This window comes from Entelurus aequoreus, linkage group LG08 (genome assembly GCF_033978785.1).
Source record: "Entelurus aequoreus isolate RoL-2023_Sb linkage group LG08, RoL_Eaeq_v1.1, whole genome shotgun sequence".
NCBI lineage: Eukaryota > Metazoa > Chordata > Actinopteri > Syngnathiformes > Syngnathidae > Entelurus > Entelurus aequoreus.
Window position 1 is genome coordinate 76,675,008 of NC_084738.1, and position 25,805 is coordinate 76,700,812.

The following is a 25,805-nucleotide window of genomic DNA, read 5'->3' on the forward strand; positions in this document are numbered from 1 at the left end:
TCCTATTTGATATCAGGTTCATTTTTGGTCTACTTTTTACCTTTAGTTCTTACCCTCTTGTGTGCATTATCCTTTTCCATCTTTTGTGACTGAACTGCTGTGTGTAACAATTGACCTTGTGGATCATCAAAGTTAGTTTAAGTGCGGTGCCGCTTCTTGCTTTCATTGGTAAAAAGTTACTTCCTGCTGTGCTTCTGTCTTGTTGACATACCACCACATCAACAGTAGCATCAAAGGTATCGGTAATGGCATTGTAACATACATTAAAAGTCATTACCAATATTACTCCTTAAGTTATTGTATACAGTATATAACACTGGTTGTATGTTATGTAGTAGTTATTTGAGTTCTGTACAACAGGGCTAACAGCGGTTGGAAAAGTGAAAGATTAGTGTTAGTGGCGAGGACAGGAAGTGATACCTGGAGACGATGTAGGAGGCGGCGTCGTGGTTGACAGAAGCCGAGTGAACCGTCCAGTTGTTGTCCGGAAGCTCCCGCAGCTGGACGGTGTAGTAGCGCACGGGGGACAGGCCGTCGCTGCCGGGCTCCCACGCCAGCAGGACGTGGCGAGCACGGACGTCCTTCTGAGGCACGGTGGGGCGACTGGTGGGCTGTGGATGAGCTGGGAGGACAGGGTGGACTCAGTGACTTCAGGGGTTCTTTACCTTTTTGACCTACGGGCCCAACTTTTCACTACACTACACTCACAGTTTAACACTGAATTAGTCATCTTTCACTTGATTTTAACCATATTCAGTAATTATACACACAAACCTTAAGCTTGGAAAAATACAAAGCCTAAAAGCAGTGAAGTTGTCACGTGTAAATGGTAAATATAAAGAGAATACAACAAATCCTTTTCAATAGACTGCAAAGACAAGATATTTCATGTTCACACTGAGAAACTTTGGTATTTTTTGCAAATATTAGCTCATTTGGAATTTGATGCCTGCAACATGTTTCAAAAAAGCTGGCACAAGTGGCAATAAATACTGATAAAGTTGAGGAATGCTCATCAAAGACTTATTTGGAACATCCCACAGGTGAACAGGCTCATTGGGAACAGGTGGGTGCCATGATTGGGTATAAAAGCAGCTTCCATGAAATGCTCAGTCGTTCACAAACAAGGACGGGGTCGAGGGTCACCACTTTGTCAACAAATGCCCGAGCAAATTGTTTAAGGACGACATTTCTCAACCAGTTATTGCAAGGAATTTAGGGATTTCACCATCTACGCCAGGGGTGTCCCGTGGGTAATATTCTAACGGCTCGTGTCACATTCTAAAAATACGATTAAAAAAAATTAAAAACATAAAAAGTGGTATAAAAGAGCAAACAGGTGAAATGTAACAATAAAATGTTTCAATGTTTACTCTAATAACACTAAGCTGCCATGCAGGCTGTTTCTTTCTTTCAAAAAATAATAATGAATCAAAATCCATGTCATTATGAATTATTGACCTATTCAAGGTTTTAATTACGTCACATTAAATATTTTACTTTGAGACATTTTTGGGGGAAAATGTTGCATATTTTGTGTTTGCCATATAAAAAACTAAGCTGTTTTTTTTTTTAAACAAGGGCCTAAAACGAACAAACAAAAAACATAAAGAACAATACAAGTTATAATTGACGGATGGATCTGAAGTTGATCTTGAGACTATTGTGTTAAAAGTAAAAAAAAAAATGTATGATTTATTTTTTAATACTTTACTGAGCAGGACCCTTTTGGATCCCCAATAATATTAGTGGGACTTTTTTTTTTTTTTTTTAAGTGTCACTGCTCAAAAAATAATAATGAATCAATGTTGTTATGAGTTATGCCATGAGCTCCAATTATTATATAATCTCAAATAGGGATGTCCGATAATGGCTTTTTGCCGATATCCGATATTGTCCAACTCTTTAATTACCGATACCGATATCAACCGATACCGATATCAACCGATATATGCAGTCGTGGAATTAACACATTATTATGCCTAATTTGGACAACCATGTATGGTGAAGATAAGGTACTTTTAAAAAAAAAAAATAAAAATAAGATAACTAAATTAAAAACATTTTCTTGAATAAAAAAGAAAGTACAACCATATAAAAACAGTTACATAGAAACTAGTAATTAATGAAAATGAGTAAAATTAACTGTTAAAGGTTAGTACTATTAGTGGACCAGCAGCACGCACAATCATGTGTGCTTACGGACTGTATCCCTTGCAGACTGTATTGATATATATTGATATATAATGTAGGAAGCAGAATATTGATAACAGAAAGAAATGGGGGGAGGGAGGTTTTTTGGGTTGGTGCACTAATTGTAAGTGTATCTTGTGTTTTTTATGTTGATTTAATAAAAAAAAAAACGATACAGATAAAAAAAAAACTATACCGATAATTTCTGATATTACATTTTAACGCATTTATCGGCCGATAATATCGGACATCCCTAATCTCAAATATTCCACTTTAAAATGTTATTGGGGGAAAATATTGCATGTTTTGTGTTTTTTCCATAAAAAAACAGGGTTTTCTTTGACAAAAAGAGCATACAGCGTAAATCTTTAAAAAAAAACCTTTTTATTGACGGATAGACATAATGTTGATCTGGAGATTTAAACCTTGGATAATAATAATAATATTAAATAATGACACATTTTAAATATTTTTTCTTACCTAAACCCTTTGGGGTACCCGGGATCAAGCCTGAGTGGAGGCCTAAATGTATATTTTTTAAACATATATTGTATTAGTTTTTAAAATAAAAAATATCAAAATGGCCCCCGCTTGCTTTGATATTTCAGTGTGCGGCCCTCAGCGGGAAAAGTTTGGACACCCCTGATCTACGCTCTGTGATATCATCAAAAGGTTCAGAGAATCTGGAAAAATCACTGCACGTAAGCCATGATATTACGAACCTTGGATCCCTCAGGCGGTACTGCATCAAAAAGCCACATAAGTGTGTAAAGGATATCACCACATGGGCTCAGGAACACTTCTTAAGACCACCGTCAGTTACTACTAGAGATGTCCGATAATATCGGTCTGCCGATATTATCGGCCGATAAATGCGTTAAAATGTAATATCGGAAATTATCGGTATCGTTTTTTTTATTATCAGTATTGTTTTTTTTGTTGTTGTTGTTTTTTGTTTTTTTTATTAAATCCACATAAAAAACACAAGATACACTTACAATTAGTGCACCAACCCAAAAAACCTCCCTCCCCCATTTACACTCATTCACACAAAAGGGTTGTTTCTTTCTGTTATTAATATTCTGCTTCCTACATTATATATCAATATATATCAATACAGTCTGCAAGGGATACAGTCCGTAAGCACACATGATTGTGCGTGCTGCTGCTCCACTAATAATACTAACCATTAACAGTTAATTTTACAAATTTTCATTAATTACTAGTTTCTATGTAACTGTTTTTATATTGTTTTACTTTCTTTTTTATTCAAGAAAATGTTTTTAATTTATGTATCTTATTTTATTTGATTCATTTTTTTAAAAAGTACCTTATCTTCACCATACCTGGTTGTCCAAATTAGGCATAATAATGTGTTAATTCCACGACTGTATATATCGGTTGATATCGGTATCGGTTGATATCGGTATCGGTAATTAAAGAGTTGGACAATATCGGCATATCGGATATCGGCAAAAAGCCATTATCGGACATCCCTAGTTACTACAGTTGGTCGCTACATCTGTAAGTGCAAGTTAAAACTCGACTTTGCGAAGCCAAAGCCATTTATCAACAACACCCAGAAACGCCGCCGGCTTCGCTGACCCTGAGCTCATCTAAGATGGACTGATGCAAAGTGGAAAAGTGTTCTGTGGTCTGACGAGTCCACATTTCAAATTGTTTTTGGAAACTGTGGACGTTGTGTCCTCCGGACCAAAGAGGAAAAGAACCATCCGGATTGTAATAGGCGCAAAGTTGAAAAGCCAGCATGTGTGATGGTATGGGGGTGTATTAGTGCCCAAGACATGGGTAACTTACACATCTGTGAAGGCACCATTAATGCTGAAAGGTACATACAGCTTTTGGAGCAACATATGTTGCCATCCAAGCAACGTTATCATGGACGCCCCTGCTTATTTCAGCAAGACAATGGTGCAATATGAAGGCTAAAATATCAGAAGGGAGACTGTTGAACAACTTAAGCTGTACATCAAGCAAGAATGGGAAATGATTCCACTTCAGTTCCTAAACCTTTACTGAGTGTTGTTAAAAGGAAAGGCCATGTAACACAGTGGTAAAAATGCCTTTTTTGCAATGTGTTGCTGCCATTAAATTCTAACTTCATGATTATTAGCAAAAAAATAAATAACATTTCTCAGTGTGAACATGAAATATCTTGTCTTTGCAGTCTATTCAATTGAATATAAGTTGAAAAGGATTTGTTGTATTGTCTTTTTATTTACCATTTACACAACGTGACAACTTCACTGCTTTTGGCTTTTGTAAGTACGGAAACTGTATTTACATACAATTATCTTTTGCTAAAATAAACTAAATCATAATGAATATGTTTTTTAACTAAACTGCAAATGAAAACACACACTTTAGTCATAATTTTTGCGCTTAAGAAGCTTCTCTTTGTTTGATATTGTCATTACTGCCACAAGTGGTGTAAAAGTGTATTACAACTGAGTACAAATACTTGTTGGCGACCCTCTAAGGAGCAACGGGTTAAGAAACTAGGTCAATTCTAGGCTGGCACGCCAGGCGCAGGGTTACCTCTCTTCTCCGTGGTGACCACCAGTGCCTCGGCGGCCTTGCCCCAGCCCTTGCGCGTCTGCGCCGTGATGCGGAACACGTACACCGACTCGGGCCGGAGGCTGGTGACGGTGTACTGGCGAGCGCTGGGGTTGAGCACGTCCACGGTGGCCGCGTTGCTGCTGGTGGAGTTGAGGTGGTACGTGATCTGGTAGGCTGCCGGGGAGGAGGGAGGGAGGTGAAATTAGACGTGGACACACCAGTGAGACCCCCTGGTTAGGACTGGACTATTCATTTGGCTTCTCACCATCATAAAAATACTATAATTGTAAAAACGTGCAAATTCCTGATTGTGTAACGGTTAAACATGATTAAGTATTTGAGTGGAAACAAGACCACGCCTACTAGAAGTTTGGGATCTTACCATAGTTGTTACTTTTTTATTTGACACAACCTCATTCATTATTCACACACATGCTTTTCTACACCAAAATGCATCTATTTGTTATTATTATTATTATTCTTCTCCAGATTTTGGCGCGCTCTACCTTCCACATGTTTCACCCGATCAAAGCGTTCCAACTTCAAACTGTTCAGCCTATTCGGGAATGGCGGGCTTTCCCTTGAGACATTCCAAAAATTCCCAGATTTCCCAGAATTCTAGGTTTTCCGAGACATTTTTCCCATTCAAAATGAATTGACCATTTTTCAAACTTCCACCATTTCCACATTTTTCAACCGATTCAAACCATTCCACCTTCAACATATTCCACCATTCTGGACATTCAAACTACCATTTTTCCAAGTTAAAAAAAATACCCAAATTTCCCGTTTTTTTTTTTTAAACCTTTTTTTCACCCTTTTTTCTGGCGACTACTCCTTCCACATTTTCCAACCCACTTCAACCGTTCCACCGTCAAAACATTCCCCTTAATCAGGACAAAAAACCAAAGTTGTTTTTTGAACTGGAAAAATTCCCGGTTTCCTGAAATTCCTGGAATTCCGTAATACCATTTCTCAATTAAAAATGTTAATACTTCAAAATTTCTCGACCGATTTGAAAAATTCCAACATCAACCATTTCAACTCATTCAGAACATTCAAGTCTTTTAGAATTTTCAAAAAAATTCCTGCTTTTCCCAAATTCCCAAATGTCTATGAAATTCCCATTGAAACAAATTGGAAATTTTTCAAAGTTCCACAATTCCCACATTTTTCATCCGATTCAAACCGTTCCAACTCCAAATTATTCAGCCTGTTCAGGAATGTTGTGCTCTCCTTCAACTATTTAAACAGAAATCCCAGATTTCCCAGAAATCCAGGTTTTCCGGGACATTTTTCCCATTCAAAATCAATTGGCCCTTTTTCAAGCTTCCACCATTTCCACATTTTTCAACCAATTCAAACCATTCCACCTTCAACATATTCCACCATTCTGGACATTCAAACTACCAAGTAAAAAAAACCACCCAAATTTCCCGTTTTTTTTAAAACCTTTTTTTCACCCTTTTTTCTGGCGACTACTCCTTCCACATTTTCCAACCCACTTCAACCGTTCCAGAATCAAAACATTCCTATTAATCAGGACAAAAAAAACTAACTTGTTTTTTGAACTGGAAAAATTCCCGGTTTCCTGAAATTCCTGGAATTCCGTAATACCATTTCTCAATTAAAAATGTTACTACTTCAACATTTCTCGACCAATTTGAAAAATTCCACCATCAACCATTTCAACTCATTCAGAACATTCAAGTATTTTAGATTTTTCAAAAAAATTCCTTCTTTTCCCGAATTCCCAAATTTCTATGAAATTCCCATTGAAACAAATTGGACATTTTTCAAAGTTCCACAATCCCCACATTTTTCATCCGATTCAAACCGTTCCAACTCCAAATTATTCAGCCTGTTCAGGAATGTTGTGCTCTCCTTCAACAATTTAAACAGAATTCCCAGATTTCCCAGAATTCCAGGTTTTCCGGGACATTTTTCCCATTCAAAATGAATTGGCCCTTTTTCAAGCTTCCACCATTTCCACAGTTTTCAACCTATTCAAACCATTCCACCTTCAACATATTCCACCATTCTGGACATTCAAACTACCATTTTTCCAAGTTAAAAAAAATACCCAAATTTCCCATTTTTTTTAACACCTTTTTTTCACCCTTTTTTCTGGCGACTACTCCTTCCACATTTTCCAACCCACTTGAACCGTTCCAGCGTCAAAACATTCCTCTTAAACAGGACAAAAAAACTAAGTTGTTTTTCGAACTGGAAAATTTCCCGGTTTCTCGAAATTCCTTGAATTCCGTAATACCATTTCTCAATTAAAAATGTTACTACTTCAACATTTCTCGACCGATTTGAAAAATTCCAACATCAACCATTTCAACTCATTCAGAACATTCAAGTCTTTTAGCATTTTCAAAAAAAATCCTTCTTTTCCCGAATTCCCAATTTTCTATGAAATTCCCATTGAAACGAATTGGACATTTTTCAAAGTTCCACAATTCCCACATTTTTCATCCGATTCAAACTGTTCCAACTCCAAATTATTCAGCCTGTTCAGGAATGTTGTGCTCTCCTTCAACAATTTAAAAAGAAATCCCAGATTTCCCAGAATTCCAGGACATTTTTCCCATTCAAAATGAATTGACCATTTTTCAAACTTCCATCTTTTCCACATTTTTCAACTGATTCAAACTATTCCACCTTCAACATATTCCACTCATCCTGCACATTCAAACTATCTTTTTTCCAAATTCAAAAAAATCCCTAAATTCTCGTTTTTTTTAAACCTTTTTTTCACTCTTTTTTTCTGTCGACTACTACTTCCACATTGTTGAACACACACAATATTGATACACGACAAAAACACTATGCTTTGACTTGAAATATTGGTAAACATTTTCCAAATTTATATCGCGCCAATAATTGTGAGGATTTTTGCATTTTATTGAATTGTGTTTATGACACAAAAAGTGATACAATAAATGTAAAAGGAAAAAAACAAATTATTATTTTTTTAAATTATATTGATATTGTTATTAGTATTGTATGGCATAATACTAGTATTAGTATTTTACTGGTTGTTTATTCGGTACTAATTTATACCCATTGATTTTTTTTTATATTACCGTATTTTTCGGACTATAATGCACACTTAAAATCTTTTCATTTTCTCAAAACCCGACAGTGCGCCTTATAACCCGGTGCGCCTAATGTACGGCATGATTCTGGTTGTGCTTACCGACCTCAAAAATATATATATATATTTTTTTTTTACATAAATAAATACAATAATGTGTGCTTATGGACTGTATCCCTGCAGGCTGTATTGATCTATATTGATATATAATGTATATATTGTGTTTTTTATGTTGATTTCATTAAAAAAAACATTTTTTATTTATTTTTTTATTTTTTTATTCTTGTGGCCCGGTGGTTGGGGACCACTGATGTAGACCACAAGGAAGTCTTTTACATTTAGAAAACAATCTAAATCTGACTCCTTTAATGCTCAGTCGTTCACAAACAAACCCCAACGCTTGGTGTATTGTCGAGGCATAACGGCTACCCTAGTCAGGCGTACTGCGCTTCAACTGTGCTTCAACATACGGTATGAATATGGTGTGTGTACAAGGACTTGAAGATGATGTGTAAAACATCATCTATGCAACATTTTGAGCAAAGAACCACCGTCACATGTTATGTAGACCACAAGGAAGTCTTTTACATTTAGTAAATAAATTATAATACAACCCCTTTATTGCGCTTTATAATCCGGTGCGTCTTTTGTATGAAAATAGACCTGACTAGACCCTCTCATCGGCAGTGCGCCTTTAAATTCGGTGCACCCAACGGTCCGGAAAATACGGTAAATGTTGAGTTTTGGTAAGTTTCAAATAAGTGTACATAGACGTGTTATTAATGGTGATTTCAGCATCAATCAGACAAATGGTGATTGATATATTTGCCGTAATGGTCCAGCCCTGATGATGGTTACCCACCCAGGATGATGCCGTTGGGCTGCGAGGGCGACTGCCAGATCAATCGCACTGAGGTGGTGCGCACCTCTGGGAACAGGATGCCCATGGGAGGTCCTGGCACTGCAAGGGGAAGATGAGGCCATTATTCACATTTTGCTACAATTGACATGCAAATGAGGTCATCAGCATGAAGCCCGAAAAATGTAGTTTGATGAGAACGTTGGAATCTCATCCAAGTGGAATCGGATGATGGATGTTTAATCCAAGCATCTTTTATACCGTCGTCCAAAGTCCTCTCGAAGATGGGTGGCGCGCTGGGCCGCCCGTCTCCGATCCGGGTGAACGCCAGGACCTGGATCTCGTAGAGCACATATTTGCCCAGACCGCCCAGCTGGACGCTGTGGGTGGCGTTCCCCTCCACCGTCCAGAAACGCACGGCGCTGTCCGAGTCCTTCTCTTTGTACACCACCTGACCAGGAAGGAGACAGAAACTAGGGATGTGAATCTTTGGGTACCGCATCCTTCCATTCTTGGGGGGGGAAACGATTCGATTCAAAACAATTCTCAATTCAAAATCAATACTTTTTTTAAATAACATTGGGTGCCAGTTCTATTATTAACTACATAAAATAGATAAACAGATTTGATAAATTTGTATATTACTTGAAAAAAACTTGCTTTGTTTAATACAATTCTACCCTGGACAGATTTAAATAATCAAATAAATAAAACTGATTATTTTATTTTTAAAATATATATATATATATATATATATATATATATATATATATATATATATATATATATATATATATATATATATATATATATATATATATATATATATATATATATATATATATATATATTTTATTTTTATTTTTATTTTATTTTTTTTTTAAATACATTTTAGATTTCTTTTTTTTTCATCGATTAAAAAAAGTACGAATCGCAATTTTTTTCCAAAAATTGCTCCTTACCGCTTTTACAACATTGGTTCTGTTGCTGCTGTGTTGTAAATGAATAACTATGCCGCTTTCCCAGGCTCTCTGAATTAGGGCTGTATAGTAAAATAACAAATAAGCATAGGGAAGGCTGTGCAAAAAGAAACTAAACTGATCAGGGTATAAACAAAACGGAATGCTGGAGAACAGCAAAAACTCACGGGTGAAACTGTGCAGCACAATGATGAAGGCAAGCAGCAAAAGCTAAACTTAAACAGCCGTAATCACAAAATGGAAACAGCTGCGAGGAGAAGACGCTCAGAGGCGGGAGTGAAAAAGGGTTGTCCCAATACCAATGTTTTGGTACCGGTACTAAAAGGCAATTTGATACTTAATAGTGAGAGTCCAGTCCATAGTGGATCTAACATAATAGTGAGAGTCCAGTCCATAGTGGATCTAGCAAAATATTGTGTGAGTCCAGTCCATAGTGGATCTAACATAATAGTGGGAGTCCAGTCCATAGTGGATCTAGCAAAATATTGTGTGAGTCCAGTCCATAGTGGATCTAACATAATAGTGGGAGTCCAGTCCATAGTGGATCTAACATAATAGTGTGAGAGTCCAGTCCATAGTGGATCTAACATAATAGTGGGAGTCCAGTCCATAGTGGATCTAACATAAAAGTGTGAGAGTCCAGTCCACAGTGGATCTAACATAATAGTGTGAGATTCCAGTCCATAGTGGATCTAACATAATAGTGGGATTCCAGTCCATAGTGGATCTAACATAATAGTGGGAGTCCAGTCCATAGTGGATCTAACATAATAGTGGGAGTCCAGTCCATAGTGGATCTAACATAATAGTGTGAGAGTCCAGTCCATAGTGGATCTAACATAATAGTGGGAGTCCAGTCCATAGTGGATCTAACATAATAGTGGGAGTCCAGTCCATAGTGGATCTAACATAATAGTGTGAGAGTCCAGTCCATAGTGGATCTAACATAATAGTGTGAGAGTCCAGTCCATAGTGGATCTCAGGGCAGACACTCTAACCACTAGGCCACTGAGCAGGTGTCTCTTCCTGTAGTAAATCAAAAGCCTGGTTTAAATATGGAGAAAGAAACAAACCTTGTAGCCCAGAATGAGTCCATTGCGGTCCGGCTCGGGCACCTCGGACCAGCGTATGAGGACGCTGCTGGAGGTGGTGGCGAAGGCGGACACGTTGTTGGGTCCACAGGACGGGACTGCACAAAAAGACAAGGATGCTATGGATGGTCCATTAGTGCAGTGGCGGACCTTCTTGGAACTCACCTGACTCCCGTGTCCGTCCTCTGATCGGCTGGCTCCAAGGTCCCGTCCCGATGCCGTTGACGGCCTGCACCCTGACCTCGTACTCGGTCCACTCCTCCAGGTCCTCGATGGTGAACTCCCTCTCCAGGCGGTCGGGGATGGACTGGGTCAGCGGGTGGCCTGCCGTGCCCGCCTTGGCGTACTGCACCCTGTAGCCCACCTGCTCGGCGTTCCCGTTGTACTCCCACTCGGGCAGCGGCATCCATCGTAACCACAGGCTGGTCTCGCTGGCGGTGCGCAGCGTCACGTTGGCCGGGGCCACGTCCGGAGGAGCGGGGAGGGTCTGGATCTTTCTGGAGGGCTGGCTGGGGGGGCTGGTGCCCACAATGTTCACCTGGCGCATACGGAACCTGGAAGGGGGCGGAGTAATGGTGATGTGGCGTCACCGTAACCGTAGCAACGGGCCTACCTGTACAAGGTGAAGGGATTCAAGCCGGGGACTTCCAGGGAGCGAGCGTCAGGCAGGTTGGACACCTGGTGCACCGTCACCCAGTCCTCGCTGTCGCCCACCACACCCACCTGTGTGGTAGCGCCAGTCAGGGCTGAATGATGACGTCATAGCTACAGCTCCTCATCTTAGGGCCGAGTCTCACCTGGGCTTCCACCTGCCAGCGGGAGATGGAGGTCTTGCCGTCGTAGCCCGGCTTAAAGAGCAGGCTGACGGAGCGCGGGCCGATGTTGGAGATGGCGATGTTGGTGGGCGGGCCCGGGAGCTCTGACAGGAAGTCAAACACAGAGATTTTCTCATTATTTTCCTCCGCACGAACATTGTAAAAACCTAACATTGGACTGTTTAAGTTGCCCTATTTATAAAGTAGGGTTGTCCCGATACCAATATTTTGGTACTGGTACCGGTTTGATACTTTTCTAAATAAAGGGGACCACAAAAAATTGCATAATTGGCTTTATTTTAACAAAAAATTGTACATTAAATACATGAAACATGTTTATTATTGCAATTTAGTCCTTAAATGAAAGTGTGAACTTATCTTTTAGTAGTAAGTAAACAAACTAAGACTCCTAATTAGTATGCAGTAACATATTGTGTCATTTATACACCTATTATTTTGTACACATTATAAAGGACTAACTGTAAAAATGGATTATTAATCTACTTGTTCATTTACTGTTAATATCTGCTTATTTTCTGTCTACACTTCTGTGATTTTTGAGTTTTTTATTGTTAACCCTTGTATTATGTTAAGGGTCAATTTGACCCATTTCAGTTTTTGTGTTGATCAAAGTACTGGTTATCCTTTCTTTTTCTTGCTGACATTTGGTGACTTTTCCTCATCTAGGGTCATGAACTGGTGTGTAAAATCTGGACACTTTGATGTGTAGTGGAATGTCTTTCTAGAGTTGTATACAAAGATGATGTTGCGGGTCATTTTGACCCAGACGCTTTGATGTGGGTAAACAGCTGTTCAGATCCAAAATAAACATGTTTCTATGATGTACTTTTTACTTTGATGTACAATTGTTTGTAGTGTGATTGCCTCTGAGACCCAGAGCCAGGTGTGTGAAGAGAGGGAACTTTCTCACACTTGTCCTTGTCACTGTTCTCATGTCATCTCTTTGACAAACTCACCAAAAATGAGCTCCAGAATGATGACATCTGAGGAGGCTTTATCACTGATTTTTAACTGGGATAGTGATGTAGAGGAAGAGATTTCAGAAACAGAGAATTTTTCAGAGACAGAGGACAATGTTATTGCTGATCCAGATTGTCAATTTTCCTACAATGAGGAGGATTCAGAGGACGAGTCTGCTGTTGTTCCTCCAACAGATGAAAACCAAGGAATGCAGCAATCATCATCCACAGAAGGGACATGGGCATCTAAGGACGGTAATATAAAATGGTCAACATCACCACACCCAAGCCGAGGCAGACTATCATCTTCCAATGTGATCAAAATGACTCCCGGTCCTACAAGATTTGCTGTCACACGAGTTGATGAGATTCAATCAGCATTTCAGCTCTTCATATCCCCACCAATAGAGAGGATGATACTGGAAATGACCAACTTTGAGGGGAGACGCGTGTTTCAAGAGAAATGGAAGCCACTGGATCAGACTGACTTGCATGCTTACATTGGAGATGTGTTATTAGCTGGAGTGTACAGGTCAAAGGGAGAAGCCACTGCAAGTCTATGGAATGAAGAGAATGGAAGGCCAATGTCTCTGGAGACATTCCACATGATATCTTGTGTGATCCGCTTTGACAACCGCAACACCAGAGCTGGTCGACGTGAAAGAGACAAACTAGCTGCGATCAGAGATGTGTGGGATAAATGGGTTGAAAATGTACCTTTGTTGTACTATCCTGGTCCCCATGTTACTGTAGATGAGCGCCTTGTTCCATTCAGGGGGCGCTGTCCTTTCCGACAGTACATGCCCAACAAGCCCGCCAAGTATGGCATCAAAATATGGGCAGCCTGTGACGCAAAATCCAGCTATGCATAGAATATGCAAGTATACACTGGAAAGCTACCTGGAGGAACATCTGAGAAGAATCAGGGGATGCGTGTGGTGCTGGAAATGAGTGAAGGGCTGCAAGGTCATAACATCACATGTGACAATTTCTTTACATCCTACCACCTTGGAGATGAACTTCAGAAGAGAAAGCTGACCATGTTGGGAACAGTCAGAAAAAATAAGCCAGAACTTCCCACCGAAATTCTGAAGATGCAGGGCAGACCTCTGCATTCCTCAATATTTGCTTTCACTGAGAAAGCAACAGTTGTTTCATACTGCCCAAAGAGAAACACGAATGTTCTTCTAACGAGTACAATGCACACAGATGCATCTCTGAGCACAAGAGAAGACATGAAGCCACAAATGATCCTGGATTATAACTCCACCAAAGGAGGAGTTGACAACCTGGACAAAGTCACAGCAACATACAGCTGCCAGCGCAAGACAGCACGTTGGCCTTTGGTGATTTTCTACAACATTGTGGACGTGTCTGCTTACCCCGAGAGGACAGTAAAACAAGTACCTCTTATGTGAAATGCAAGAATTACATCTGCAGAAAGCACACAGTAACATTCTGTCCATCATGTGGAGAGCATTGAAAATGTTGAAGAAAATTTGGAGAACATTGAAAATGTTGAAGTTCGCTGGGATGAAGTTAAAGTTGAAGTTAAAGTATTTCTTAAATATAGTGTTGGAATTAAAAATGTATTGCATGTCACTTTTCTAAATGTTTATATAACCTAAAATAAAGTTGTTATTGGTTTAACCTGTTTTCTTGACTGTTTTGAGTGCATTTACACAGTACGGGTCAAAATGACCCGCAACATAATCAATGTTATTTTTTTTCAACATAATACAAGGGTTAACAAATTTGCCAAAAATTCAGAATTTCGTTTTTTTTCTGTCAAGATGGAGTGCTGAGTGTTAATGAGAGAAAAAAACTGTTTTTTTTATTCAAGCAATGGCTGCAATGAAATAGAGTGAACCATTTAAAGAGGATTGAATACTTTCCCTACACAATGTACACACACACACACACTTACACACATTCTGTACAAATCGCGATTCATTCAAAAATCTATTTTTTTTTAACACCAATATATTGGTATAATATTTACAAATATTAAAAAAAAAATTGTTTTGTTGTCAAGCTGCTCTATAGTCATTATTTCTCAAATTGTTGTTTACGACCATATTTTTATTGTTTTTAAACATATGTTGAAATCATACACATTTGTAGTTTATTCATATTTCACCTTTAAACAATATTTCTTATTTGACCTATTCTAACATTTTTAAACTATATATATATATATACCTTAAAACATGCTTGCAATCAGTACATTTGAAGCCACAATAAACAGTATTATTGTTATTTAAAACTATTTAATTTTGGTTAAAAAAATATATATATATATTTATTTATTTATTTTTTTACCAAAATGAAATAGTATTTAAAACTATTTAATTTTGGTTCCAAAAAAAAAATTTTTTTTTTTTTTTTTTTTTTTTAAATAAATAAATATATATATATATATATATATATATATATATATATATATATATATATATATATATATATATATATATATATATATATATATATATATATATATATATATATATATATATATATATATATACTGTTTATCATGGCTTGAAATGTACTGAAAAAAAAATCTAAAAAATATATATATATATATATATATATATATGTATATATATATATATATATATACATTATATATATATATATATATATATATATATATATATATATTTATTTTTTTATTTTTTATATATATTTTTTTCAGTACATTTCAAGCCATGATAAACAGTATTATTTATTATATATATATATATATATATTTTTTATTTTTTTTGCTTGCAATCAGTACATTTCAAGCCATGATAAACAGTATTATTTATTATTATTTTAAAGCATGTTTTAAGGTACATAGTAATGTTGTCCTTCCTGTGGTTGTAGTGTCACGTGTCCTTCACAAGACTCCACCCCTCTCCTCAAACCATGGACCACAGCACCACCTGATGGCCGCACAGATACTGCACTCACACGTCCTGCTGCTGCTTGCAGGTGTGTTGTGAACATGTGTGGTGCATCAGCGCTGCAGCAGACTGGTCTCACAGACAAGTTGAGGCGTGACGTGGACACAAAAGCTCCAAGTGACTCCTGCAGGGTGACTTTAGCGCGTCGGCCTGACATAAGGAGACGGCGAGCAGGCAGTAAAACAGGACGCCTCTGAGTCATTTCTGTTTTCCTAACGTACATTCCAAACGCGTCGCCTCAATGGCCGCCGTGGGGGCCGTAACCGCCGCTCGACATTTCACGGGCGTCTGCACATTGACCAGGCGCCTGCTGTGTTCTCACATATTTCAACAATATTAAAGCATTAAACGCTGTAATTATGTTTATTGCACAAGTGGAGCACTAGTGACTCTTTTTCTTCTCACCAAATACTCAGCTGCCATGTTTGAAAGCCCCTTCATATGTTTGCTATTAGTACTGTGGGAAGCAGATCAGAATCATATCCATATTTAAGTGTTACTTCTTTCTAAACTCCTATAGTCATATAAAGAATAGCTAGTACACTTCCTTCTTTTGAGTCTCATAGTAAGGTGTCGGCCTTCTAGATTGGAATGTGTCAGAGTAGAGATAACTCGGAGTAGTCTAAACAAAGGGAGTGGGGGCGAGGGACAGAGGGAAGATCACGGGACCTCCGGGGGTTTGAGGGGAGACCGATCTGGACCGGGCTGGGGAACGCTGGTGTGCTAGATTGGTCTCACGTTTGTCCTCTAAGCTTGGAGAATAAACCACAAAATACCAATTTCTGCCTGGTGATTGAATATAAACATCAGCTTATGTGCCATAAAAGAATCTGAGAGAGACTAGCAATTTGAATTCCCCGGAGGAAAATCTGGTCAACGCAACAGTACTTACTGCTAATCATCCCTTTCATGTACACAGTCTCATCAATACCTGACAATCATCACTTTCATGTACACAGTCTCATCAATACCTAACAATCATCACTTTCATGTACACAGTCTCATCAATACCTAACAATCATCACTTTCATGTACAGTCTCATCAATACCTAACAATCATCACTTTCATGTACAGTCTCATCAATACCTAACAATCATCACTTTCATGTACACAGTCTCATCAATACCTAACAATCATCACTTTCATGTACACAGTCTCATCAATACCTAACAATCATCACTTTCATGTACACAGTCTCATCAATACCTAACAATCATCACTTTCATGTACACAGTCTCATCAATACCTAACAATCATCACTTTCATGTACACAGTCTCATCAATACCTAACAATCATCACTTTCATGTACACAGTCTCATCAATACCTAACAATCATCACTTTCATGTACACAGTCTCATCAATACCTAACAATTAAATACAGTTTATCTCAGGTAAATGGATTTCTGAAAAGTAAGAATTATTAATCAAATATTTTCATAACTCCAGCATTAACCCAGCAGGCACAAGACATTAAAACAACGTTGACAACTTCTTCAATTAGGTCCTGACCTTGAGCGACTCAAACCTAACGTTGAAACAACATGCTTTTTGACAATGTTTAAACAATGGTGGGTTCTGACGTTAATTTGACCATTGAATTTTGGTAATTTTCCCAACCAATATTCAACAACTCAAACCTAATGTTGAAACAACATGCTTTTTGACGACGTTTAATCAATGTTGGGTTCTGACGTTGATTTGACCATTGAATTTTGGTCATTTTCCAACCAATATTCCGATATAATTAAGTATTTGATATAATTAATTATATCAAATACAACGTTGAAACAACATGCTTTTTGACAATGTTTAATCAATGTCAGTTTCTGACGTTTATTTAACCTTTGCATTTTGGTTATTTTCCCAACCAATATTCAACAACTCAAACCTAACGTTGAAACAACATGCTTTTTGACGACGTTTAATCAATGTTGGGTTCTGACGTTGATATGTCCTTTGAATTTTGGTCATTTTCCCAACCAATATTCGACATCTCAAACTTAACGTTGAAACAACATGCTTTTTGACGACGTTTAATCAATGTTGGGTTCTGACGTTGATTTAACCATTGAATTTTGGTCATTTCCCAACCAATATTCTACAACTCAAACCTAACGTTGAAACAACATGCTTTTTGACGACGTTCAATCAATGTTGGGTTCTGATGTTCATTTGACCATTGAATTTTGGTCATTTTCCAACCAATATTCTACAACTCAAACCTAACGTTGAAACAACATGCTTTTTGACGACGTTTAATCCATGTCAGTTTATGACGTTGATTTAACCATTGAATTTTGGTCATTTCCCAACCAATATTCTACAACTCAAACCTAACGTTGAAACAACATGCTTTTTGACGACGTTCAATCAATGTTGGGTTCTGATGTTGATTTGACCATTGAATTTTGGTAATTTTCCAACCAATAATTCTGCAACAAAAATACAACGTTAAAACAACATGCTTTTTGACGACGTTTAATCAATGTCAGTTTCTGACGTTGATTTGACCATTGAATTTTGTCATTTCCCAACCAATATTCATCAACACAAATACAACGTTGTAACAACATGCTTTTTGACGATGTTTAATCAATGTTGGGTTCTGACGTTGATTTGACCATTGAATTTTGGTCAATTCTCAACCAATATTCTACAACACAAACCTAACGTTGAAACAACATGCTTTCTGATGACATTTAATCAATGTTGGGTTCTGACGTTGATTTGACCATTGAATTTTGGTCATTTCCCAACCGATATTCTACAACATAAATACAACGTTGAAACAACATGCTTTTTGACGACGTTTAATCAATGTCAGTTTCTGACGTTTATTTAACCTTTGAATTTTGGTCATTTTCCCAACCAATATTCGACATCTCAAACTTAACGTTGAAACAACATGCTTTTCGAGGACGTTTAATCAATGTTGGGTTCTGACGTTGATTTGACCATTGAATTTTGGTCATTTTCCAACCAATATTCTACAACACAAATACAACGTTGAAACAACATGCTTTCTGACGACGTTTAATCAATGTTGGGTTCTGACATTGATTTGACCATTGAAATTTGGTAATTTTTCCTGCCAATATTCTACAACTCAAACATAACGTTGAAACAACATGCTTTTTGACAACGTTTAATCAATGTTGGGTTCTGACGTTGATTTGACCATTGAATTTTTGGTAATTTTCCAACCAATATTCTACAACACAAATACAACGTTGAAACAACATGCTTTTTGGCGACGTTTAACCGATGTCAGTTTCTGATGTTGATTTGACCATTGAATTTTGGTCATAAAATAATCCATATTTTGCAAGTAGATTATCAATTTTATTTCATTAAAAATAGTCTCATTTTTAAAAATTATTTACACTTTATACATCTCTGAATGAGGTTAGTTTAACAGTAAAACGTTTAGTTGTTGCTTAACTGTGATAATAATACTAATTTGTTATTTAAAATAATACACTAAAATACATAGTTATGCAAATGTCGTTTAGAAACTAGTTATTAATATGTATATGATTAAATGATATGATTTGATTTTGTTGTATGAATTCTCTGCTCCAAAAGGTGGAACCAGGAGATGTGTCACATGACCCTCACTGACCTGGCGGGACCCCCGAGGAGATGGTGGAGGACGACAGATGGCCTTGACCCTTGGACGTCATGCCGGCCACCTCGATGGTGTAGGTGGTGAGCGCCGTCAGTCCGGTGACGCGGTACTCCAAGGTCAGACTGGGCAGGTAATGTGTGACCCGCGTGTTGGTGCGGTTAAACTCCTCCCACGAGATACGGTAACCTGCAATATGATAATAGGAACTAAGTTATTCATATTTTCTACATTTATTACACCGGAACCACAAATAATGCAATACATAAAAAAGGCATTTAATTATATTTTGCATCATACAGAGAGTTATTAAATTAAAATAATCATGTTATAGGGATTTATTTTAAAATTTATTTGGGGTAAAAAAAGTAAAAAAAAAAAAAAAGTAGTATGTTAACTAATACATACAAAATCAAATATATGTAAAAATATTAGAGAACACTTTATTAAAAATACCACTGTATATTAAATATTAACTTAATAATTAAACATGTTTTTTTAATTGTTTTATTATTATTAAGTTAATTACTGAAATGATTTTTTTTAATTTAATATTAAAAAAAGTATTTGTATTAAAATAATTGATAAAATACGACATTAAAAGTAACAATTATAAAAAAAAATACTGTACACAAATAACACTGTAAACAATTTAAAGGTAACAGGCTATTTTAAAAAAAAGTATCACATTTTATGAAAAAAAATATAAATTCAATATGTATACAAAATAGTTGATAGAAAATAGAGTTGATAAAAAATTACACTGTATAAAATAGTATTTAAAATTTTTACAAGTTAACGGGCTATTTTAACAAATGTAAGATTTAAAAAAAAAAAAAACAGATTCAATAAATATATAAAATCTTTTGTAGAATAATTTATTACAAAATAAAGGTGATATAAAGTAACACTGTGTAAAATATTTAAAATAATTAAAGATAACAGTGGGCTATTTTAAATAAATAACATATATCATCTGTACCAAAATACTATGATAAGTATTTATATACAGATATTTTATACATTACAATACTAAAAAATTAAAACAATATAATAAAATAATACTGTACACAAATATGTTTTAAAACCATTTATAATGATTTGAAAAAATATATAATTTTATTCTAAAAAATATGAATTCAATATGTATATAAATCAAAATACTATTTAAAGAAAATGAAGATGATAAAAAATAAAATATATTGTAATTAAATAATTAAAGGTTATATATCCATCCTAATTTGAAAAAGTAAAATATATAATGTATTATAACAAAAATGTTTTAAATATGTATATAAAGATATATTATACTATATTAAAGAATAAAAACAATATCAAATAAAAATGCTATAAAATAATAATGTACACAGATATGTTTTAAAACCATTTTAAAGGTAATGGGCTATTTGAAAAAAAATCAAATTCTATTTAGAAAAATATGGATTCAACATGTATATCAATCAAAATACTATTTAAAGATGATATAAAATAAAATATAGTATAATTAAAGGTTATATATCCATCCTAATTTGAAAAAGTAAAATATTATAACAATAATGTTTTAAATATGTATATAAAGATATGTTTTATTAAAGAATAAATACAATAATACTGCATGAATATAATACAAATATTATATTAGATTAAGAGCCTATTAGTGTTATGATGCCTTCCATAAATAGAGTTGTGACATTCAGGTGTGTGCGTGTACCTGTGAGAACGCCGTTCTTCTCGCCGGGTTCGCTCCAGCTGACTTTCAGCGACGTGTCGAGGATCTCGGTGAAGCTCAGGTGTCCCACGGCGCCGGGCGCTAAACACGAAGGACGTTAGAGTGGGTGCGGCGCGATGACAAGTCACATGACTTACTGTCCTCGTGCGTCCTCAGCAGCTTGGGGGGGCTGCGGGGGCCCTCGCCCGGCGTGGTGAAGCACAGCGCCGAGGTGAAGTACTCGCTGAACTTCTTCAGGCCCGTCACGTAGGCCACGTGCACGCTGTCCTGGAAGTTGGGCCGCGTGGTCACCACGGAGACGCCCCGGTCTTTGCCCGGCTCCCACGCCAGCAGCTGCGGGGGAAGATGGAGGACATGTTTCTCTGTGCCTCCTTTCTCATTGTCGACCTGTCACAGCAGAACCTTGTAGCCCTGGTTGATGCCGTTGATGAACTGCGGGTTGGGCGCCGTCCACGTGAAGCGGATGGCGGTGGAGTTGACGGGCTCCGCCTGCACGTTGCCGGGGGCGACGGTCGGCACTTGAATGGACAGGACGTGTGGATGTAAGGACGGGGAGTCCGGGCGTGAGGGGAAAAGAACGTGCGGCCCTCACCTCCCTGCAGGGTCCACTCCGTCACCTTGTGGCTGAAGGCCCCCAGGCCGGCCCCGTTGTAGGCCGCCACCTCGATCTCGTAGTTGGTCCAGATGATCAGGTCCTCCAGCAGCAGGTTGGTCACCTCCGGGCTGGAGATGTTCTTCATCTGGTAGTCCACGGGCAGCCCGGTCAGGCGGTACCTTCAATGACCACAACAACAATAACACAATAGCTGGTGCAGGTGCAGAACGCCACACTTCCTGCTGGAGCACAGGTGTCAAACTCAAGGCCCCGGGGGCCACATCCTTCCCACAAACACCTGGAAATGATATAGGTCCTGAGTTCAAACCCCGGCCGAGTCATACCAAAGACTATAAAAATGGGAGCCATTACCTCCCTGCTTGGCACTCAGCATCAAGGGTTGGAATTATAATAATATATTTTATTTGTAAGAAGCACTTTACATTGAGTAAACAACCTCAAAGTGCTACAGTGTATTAAAAAATAAATAAATAAAATAAAAAGATAATAAAAAATACAAAAAAAATAAAAACTAGAACAGCCAAATAGCTAAAACTAGTATGCGTATATCTAAAAAAAGGCTTTTTTTAAAAAAAATAAGGGTTTTTAAGCCTTTTTTAAAAGCATCCACAGTCATACTACATTCCGTCAGCATTTCACTTCAACTTCAGCATTGGAGCAGTCACACCTCATCTAGTACAGTCTATTAGCATACTTTCCAAACATGTTTTTGTAGAAATAACAATACTTAACTTTACAGCAAACTACCCATCAAATTAATAAAAATGACAAAACATTTTATGTTAGGGTTGGGATTAGGATTAGGTTTAGGGTTAGGGTTAGGGTTGGGGTTAGGGTTGGGGTTTAGGGTTAGGTTAGGGTTGGGGTAAGGGTTGGGGTTGGGGTAAGGGTTGGGGTTGGGGTTTAGGGTTAGGTTAGGGTTGGGGTTAGGTTAGGGTTGGGGTTTAGGTTAGGGTTGGGGTTAGGTTAGGGTTTAGGGTTAGGTTAGGGGTTGGGGCTGGGGCTGGGGTAAGGGTTAGGTTAGGGTTACGTTAGGGTAAGGGTTAGGTTTAGGGTTACGGTAAATTGAAAATAAAAAAACGACTACTGATTTTTGCGTTCAAATTCTGTTGACTGAGCTGCCAGTTTTTGACTGTAAAATCTAGGCTTGTTGTTTTTAACGGTGTATTACTGGAAATGGGAATATTTATTTTTACGGCAGAAAAACTGGCAGTTAAGTTGCCAGAGAAAAAAAAATGACTTGTACAGTTTTTTCCATCAACAATATCATGTTGTAAAAAAACAATGTCAATTTAACACAAACATTCTGGCAACTTAGCTGCCAGATTGTTCCCTAAAAACCCCCCAAAAAACAGTGGTACTGTTTTTCCTTTTACTGTAAAATGTTTAAAAAAAACCTACACTATATTTTACAGTAAAATGTTGTAAATGTCGAGTTGTTACTGTGAAATGGACTTAAAACAATGTATATAACTAATAATTAATTTAAATTCCTACATTATTCCCTGTTACAAGCGGCCCTCTGATGCCATGTGGCCCTCAATGGAAACTAGTTTGACATCCCTGTGCTGGAGGGAGACCAACAGGAGTTTATGAGGAGCACACATAAAAAAAATAATCACTGTCTTTTCTTCTGGTGGAACTTTTAGCTTCCAGCTGTGAGGTTTTTTTTTTTTTTTTGTTAAGGTTCCTTACCGCGGTTAATTGAGCTTAAAATGAACAAACAAGCGTTCATAAAAGTCCAACAGGTGGTCTCACCTGACGGTGTAGCCCCTGAGGATGCCGTTCTGGTGGCTCTCGGGCGGCGGCTGCCACTGGATCATGATGGACTGGTTGGTGCGCCCGCTGGCGATGACGTTCTGGGGGGCAGCGCTGGGGGGCTCCTCTGGGAGTGCCACGCTACACGGAAGGGACGGAGAAACACATGAGTTGAAGCTTCTAGACGTTTCACTGCAAAAACTGACATCTAAGTAAGATTCAATATCTCAAAAAAAGGTGATATTTGCTTATTTTCCATCTGGCAAGATAATTCTTCTCACTAAGCAGATTTGATGTTAGAGTGTTTTACTTGTTTTAAGTGTTTTGGTCCTAAATGATCTCAGTAAGATGTTACAGCTTGTTGCTGAGATTTGATGACCTATATTGAGTGAAACATGCTTGAAACTAGAATATCAACTGTTGCATTCAGAAAAATTCTTCAAAATTACAATAAAAAAAAAAATTGGCCGGGCCGGGCCATAAATACTGTATTTTTCGGAGTATAAGTCGCGCCGGCCGAAAATGCATAATAAAGAAGGAAAAAAAACATATATAAGTCACACTGGAGTATAAGTCGCATTTTTGGGGGAAATGTATTTGATAAAAGCCAACACCAAGAATAGACATTTGAAAGGCAATTTCAAATAAATAAAGAATAGTGAACAACAGGCTGAATAAGTGTACGTTATATGAGGCATAAATAACCAACTGAGAACGTGCCTGGTATGTTAACGTAACATACCTGCAGACTCCCTCCCACCTCGCCTGTTTAAGGAGGTACTTGCTACTATTGGATCAAGTGTCCTTAACATTATCAATAGTAGCCTCTCTTCTGGAATAGTTCCAGTAGAGTTTAAACATGCAGTGGTACGACCTCTACTTAAAAAACCAAGCCTCGACCCCTCTATCCTCTCTAACCTTATACCTATCTCTAATCTTCCATACATTTCTAAAATATTAGAGAAGGTTGTCTACAGTCAATTGTTGCCCTTCTTAGAGGATAATGGTATCACTGAGTTGTTCCAGTCCGGTTTTAAAGCCCTCCACAGCACAGAGTCAGCGCTTTTAAAAGTTTTTAACGATATCCTCCTGTCAACTGATTCTGGTAAACATGTTGTCCTGGTGCTTTTAGATCTGTCTGCTGCTTTCGACACCGTCGACCACGCCACCTTAATCACTCGTCTTGAGGGCGCCGCCCTCAACTGGTTCCGGTCGTACCTAACTGACAGGAGTTTTTGTGTAAAAATAGACAGTTTTATGTCTTCCACAGCTCCTTTACAACATGGGGTTCCCCAGGGCTCAATCCTTGCCCCAATCTTATTTGCGCTTTACCTTCTCCCCCTTGGTTCTATTTTTAGGAAGTACGATATTGCATTTCCTTTTTATGCCGATGATTGCCAGATTTATTTTCCCATGGCACAAAATAACACGGTTCAACGTCTTATTGACTGCCTGCACGACATCAAAGCCTGGCTTTCAGCTAACTTCCTGAGCCTAAATGAAGACAAAACAGAAGTTATGTTGTTTGGTCCAAGTCGCTCTCCCTCCCCCAACGTTGACCTCGGCAAATATAGCTTGGTCCAATTTGTTATATATTCTAACAAAGTGCAGATCGGATTTTAACCTGTTTAAAACATGTCATCAAAATTCTAAAATTAATCTTAATCAGGAAAAATTACTAATGATGTTCTATAAATTATTATTTTTTATTTTTTCAAAAAGATTCGAATTAGCTAGTTTTTCTCTTCTTTTTTTCGGTTGAATTTTGAATTTTAAAGAGTCGAAGTAAACTATGTTTCAAAATGTAATTGTCATTTTTTTTGTGTTTTCTCCTCTTTTAAACCGTTCAATTAAGTGTAAATATCATTAATTATTAATAATTACATAGAGTTAAAGGTAAATTGAGCAAATTGGCTATTTCTGGCAATTTATTGAAGTGTGTATCAAACTGGTAGCCCTTCGCATTAATCACTACCCAAGAAGTAGCTCTTGCTTTCAAAAAGGTTGGTGACCCCTGGATTATACAATTTAAAATGTTAAAAGAATGAAACTAAAATCCAATAAAATATGCCAAAAAGCATATATAAGTAAAATTGCTGTCTAATTAAATACTAGTCAGGTGATTCAATACAAGCTACAAATACTGTTAACTATATTTTTGATAAAAAACAACTATTTTTTTATTATTATTACCTTTATTTTATTACATGCATTTTCTACATATTGCTTTTTTAAGTATTATATAAAATACAGAGAAAGATAACCACCATATATGGCATGTAACATCATTTCAAGTAATAAAAATGTAAAATGACGAATGCCTGAATGCAGCTGGGATAGGCTCCAGCATCCCCGTGACCCTGAAAGGGACAAGCGGTAGAAAATGAATGGATGGAAATCTAATGCAAAATAAATAATAATTCAATCTGATTATTTACAAATTAGAGAATACAATAAAATACTACAAATGTTACTTAAATTAATGTTTTCATTATTATTCTTGTTTTTTGTCGCTTATTTAG

General features: G+C 37.2%; 1 protein-coding gene, 1 long non-coding RNA gene and 1 pseudogene across 5 annotated transcripts in view; 2 read left to right on the forward strand and 1 right to left on the reverse strand.

Annotated features, from left to right (window-relative positions):
• LOC133656309 (uncharacterized) overlaps positions 1-19,636 on the forward strand; it is a 104,073-nt gene extending 84,437 nt beyond the window's left edge. For both annotated transcript variants that reach the window (XR_009827122.1, XR_009827123.1), the window contains 2 exons: positions 15,473-15,580; positions 19,141-19,636. This is a non-coding gene — a long non-coding RNA (uncharacterized LOC133656309). The remainder of the gene's footprint in view (positions 1-15,472; positions 15,581-19,140) is intronic.
• Positions 1-25,805, forward strand: part of LOC133656314 (protein sidekick-2-like) — a 1,293,862-nt pseudogene that overhangs the window by 180,553 nt on the left and 1,087,504 nt on the right.
• LOC133656306 (protein sidekick-2-like) overlaps positions 1-25,805 on the reverse strand; it is a 225,159-nt gene that overhangs the window by 59,298 nt on the left and 140,056 nt on the right. For all 3 annotated transcript variants that reach the window (XM_062057330.1, XM_062057328.1, XM_062057329.1), the window contains exons 15-28: positions 23,284-23,424; positions 21,502-21,683; positions 21,312-21,427; positions 21,047-21,242; positions 20,892-20,990; positions 19,178-19,369; positions 11,604-11,725; positions 11,420-11,529; positions 10,972-11,360; positions 10,789-10,904; positions 8,997-9,186; positions 8,739-8,837; positions 4,753-4,947; positions 421-622 (exon numbers count right to left, since the gene is read on the reverse strand). In XM_062057330.1, coding sequence (XP_061913314.1) covers positions 421-622; positions 4,753-4,947; positions 8,739-8,837; positions 8,997-9,186; positions 10,789-10,904; positions 10,972-11,360; positions 11,420-11,529; positions 11,604-11,725; positions 19,178-19,369; positions 20,892-20,990; positions 21,047-21,242; positions 21,312-21,427; positions 21,502-21,683; positions 23,284-23,424 — 2,349 coding nt within the window. The remainder of the gene's footprint in view (positions 1-420; positions 623-4,752; positions 4,948-8,738; positions 8,838-8,996; positions 9,187-10,788; positions 10,905-10,971; positions 11,361-11,419; positions 11,530-11,603; positions 11,726-19,177; positions 19,370-20,891; positions 20,991-21,046; positions 21,243-21,311; positions 21,428-21,501; positions 21,684-23,283; positions 23,425-25,805) is intronic.